This window comes from Leiobunum rupestre, chromosome 4, assembly GCF_980474605.1.
Source record: "Leiobunum rupestre chromosome 4, qqLeiRupe1.1.hap1, whole genome shotgun sequence".
Lineage (NCBI taxonomy): Eukaryota > Metazoa > Arthropoda > Arachnida > Opiliones > Sclerosomatidae > Leiobunum > Leiobunum rupestre.
In genome coordinates this window covers 54122942-54124877 of record NC_143387.1, presented here as the reverse complement: position 1 = coordinate 54124877, position 1936 = coordinate 54122942, and the positions used below count along the sequence as shown (strand labels likewise).

Below are 1936 nucleotides of genomic sequence, written 5' to 3'. Positions count from 1 at the left end.
TAACAAGTGTCGGTGGTTCTGTGGTAGAACGTCCGCCTGTCAATCAGGAGGTCTCGGGTTCAAATCCCGTCCGATGCGATTGCAAATTGATACTAAGACGAATACCGTGTACAACTGGTGGAAACCCTGCCATTGGACGTTGAGAGGTAGCATTACACTCAGCACTCGGTCCGTCCCAAAGTCATTAAGAAGTTGGAGAGAAAACGCCCATATAAACACAACAGACTCAACATGCACAACCATCAGAACACAAACACAACAAATTCAACACTCACAACCTACGCATAAACATTACAAAAACGTAATACACCAAACCGTCACGACGGTGAGCGAAAAAACACCATCCAAACCAAACCGCAAATGCATCCGTTAACGCTCACCGTCACACGGTGGTTTTGCAAACCCTTTGAGAAACTGCGTACGCAGTGATTACACTTTGCACCGAAAATGCGAACGCGTTCGCAGGCCTGATAGACCCACAGACCCACAGACCCACAGACAGACACGGTGGTTGTATAACCCCTCCTAGGGGACTTTGTCCCCTCGGAGAGGTAAAAATACACAATGAATATATACAGATAATGAACAGATTAAGGCCTAAAATAATAACTAGAATATTATAGTATGGAAATACAAGAAAACAGGAGAAGCTAGAATTTCATCATAGTGGCATGAGATAGGAAGAAAAAAAATTATTTATATACAAAACTACAGACAATGGAGGGGACTAAGATTTAGGGGAACAACAGCACAAAAAATGAGTAGAGAGATGACGACAAAATATGTAGAAGCTAATAGCCTGTTACAAAAGCCCTAGCCCATAGAATTGAACATGTGCGATTCTAGTAAAAGCAGACTTTTGGAATGGGCTGCTAACGAACTTAATATTAAATTAAAATAGAAAAGGTTTACAAATCAAATAGCGATAAAAATATGACTAAGAAAATACAACAATGCAATTAGCCACCTAAAACCTGCGACGCATATTAATAAAGTAAAAAATCAATGTAATTTTAGTCCATTCGGGGTCTGGGGCAGGACCCTAGCACCACTGATTAAAACAAAATTATTAGGCATGTTACTTTCAAACATCATCAATCTATAATAGGCAATTCAATTTCATCTAATGGGTTGTCAAGTTCGGTAATTAGTGAATTTTGAGTCAGAATTGGGGTTTGGTAATTTGTTAGCAATGCTACAACTGTCCAAATTTGATTTACGACTGGTGCAAGAGAGATCGGAATGGGTCGGTCAAAAATATGGAAAGTCCTTATTCTTTGAATACGCCTCTCAACGTGAATTCGCAGCGAAGCAATTTTCTGAGTTTCCTCAATTTCTTCTTCAGAAAACTGATCCTTGTTTGATAGGAATGGTGGAATATTTAATTGTATATTTTTGTTAATTGTACTTAATAAATCAGCGATTTTGAAGCCTTTATCACACATAACAGAATCATTTTCGTCAAAATTAAGATTTAAAAAACTACTACGTCTTGTAATTTCTTTGTCCGAAATACACCCAGTAAAGAGACTATATACAAAAGTCACAAAGCTATTTGGACTTATTCCTAACAAGCCCTTAAAGGTATTTGTGGATTTATAATTGGAATAAGTACCTGATTGTAAGACTAATGAATTTGAGTTTTCACATTTCACTTCGGTAGCATCAATCAAAATTCTAGTAGATGGGTAGTTCTCTTTGAATTCTAGCGGCATATATTGGTCTATATATTCCCGAGTAGCCCAAATACTCACTTGTCCCAATTGTAAGTATAGAAAATTTATCCAAGTTATGCAAATTTTGCTTACTGAACTCTCTGATATTCCAAATCTGTTTGCTAAATCTTGATGGAAAAGCCCTAATCTCATTTTCATCATAACCAAGATAAATTGATTTTGAGGTATTAGTTTTCGCTTACGACCCTTCTTAGTGCTTA

The 1936-nt window shown here is 37.3% G+C and overlaps 1 protein-coding gene across 1 annotated transcript; it reads right to left on the bottom strand.

The window, feature by feature from the left end:
* Window positions 1-984: 984 nt before the first annotated feature.
* LOC149948304 (uncharacterized) lies at window positions 985-1730 on the bottom strand. Its single transcript, XM_090173059.1, has one exon. The coding sequence runs from the start codon at window positions 1713-1715 to the stop codon at window positions 1095-1097; it is 621 nt and encodes a 206-aa protein (XP_090029185.1). The 5' UTR covers window positions 1716-1730; the 3' UTR covers window positions 985-1094.
* Window positions 1731-1936: the final 206 nt, after the last annotated feature.

Excerpts from the sequence above, each read along its gene's own strand:
- LOC149948304 (XM_090173059.1), bottom strand. The coding sequence starts at position 1,715 with ATGCCGCTAGAATTCAAAGAGAACTACCCATCTACTAGAATTTTGATT.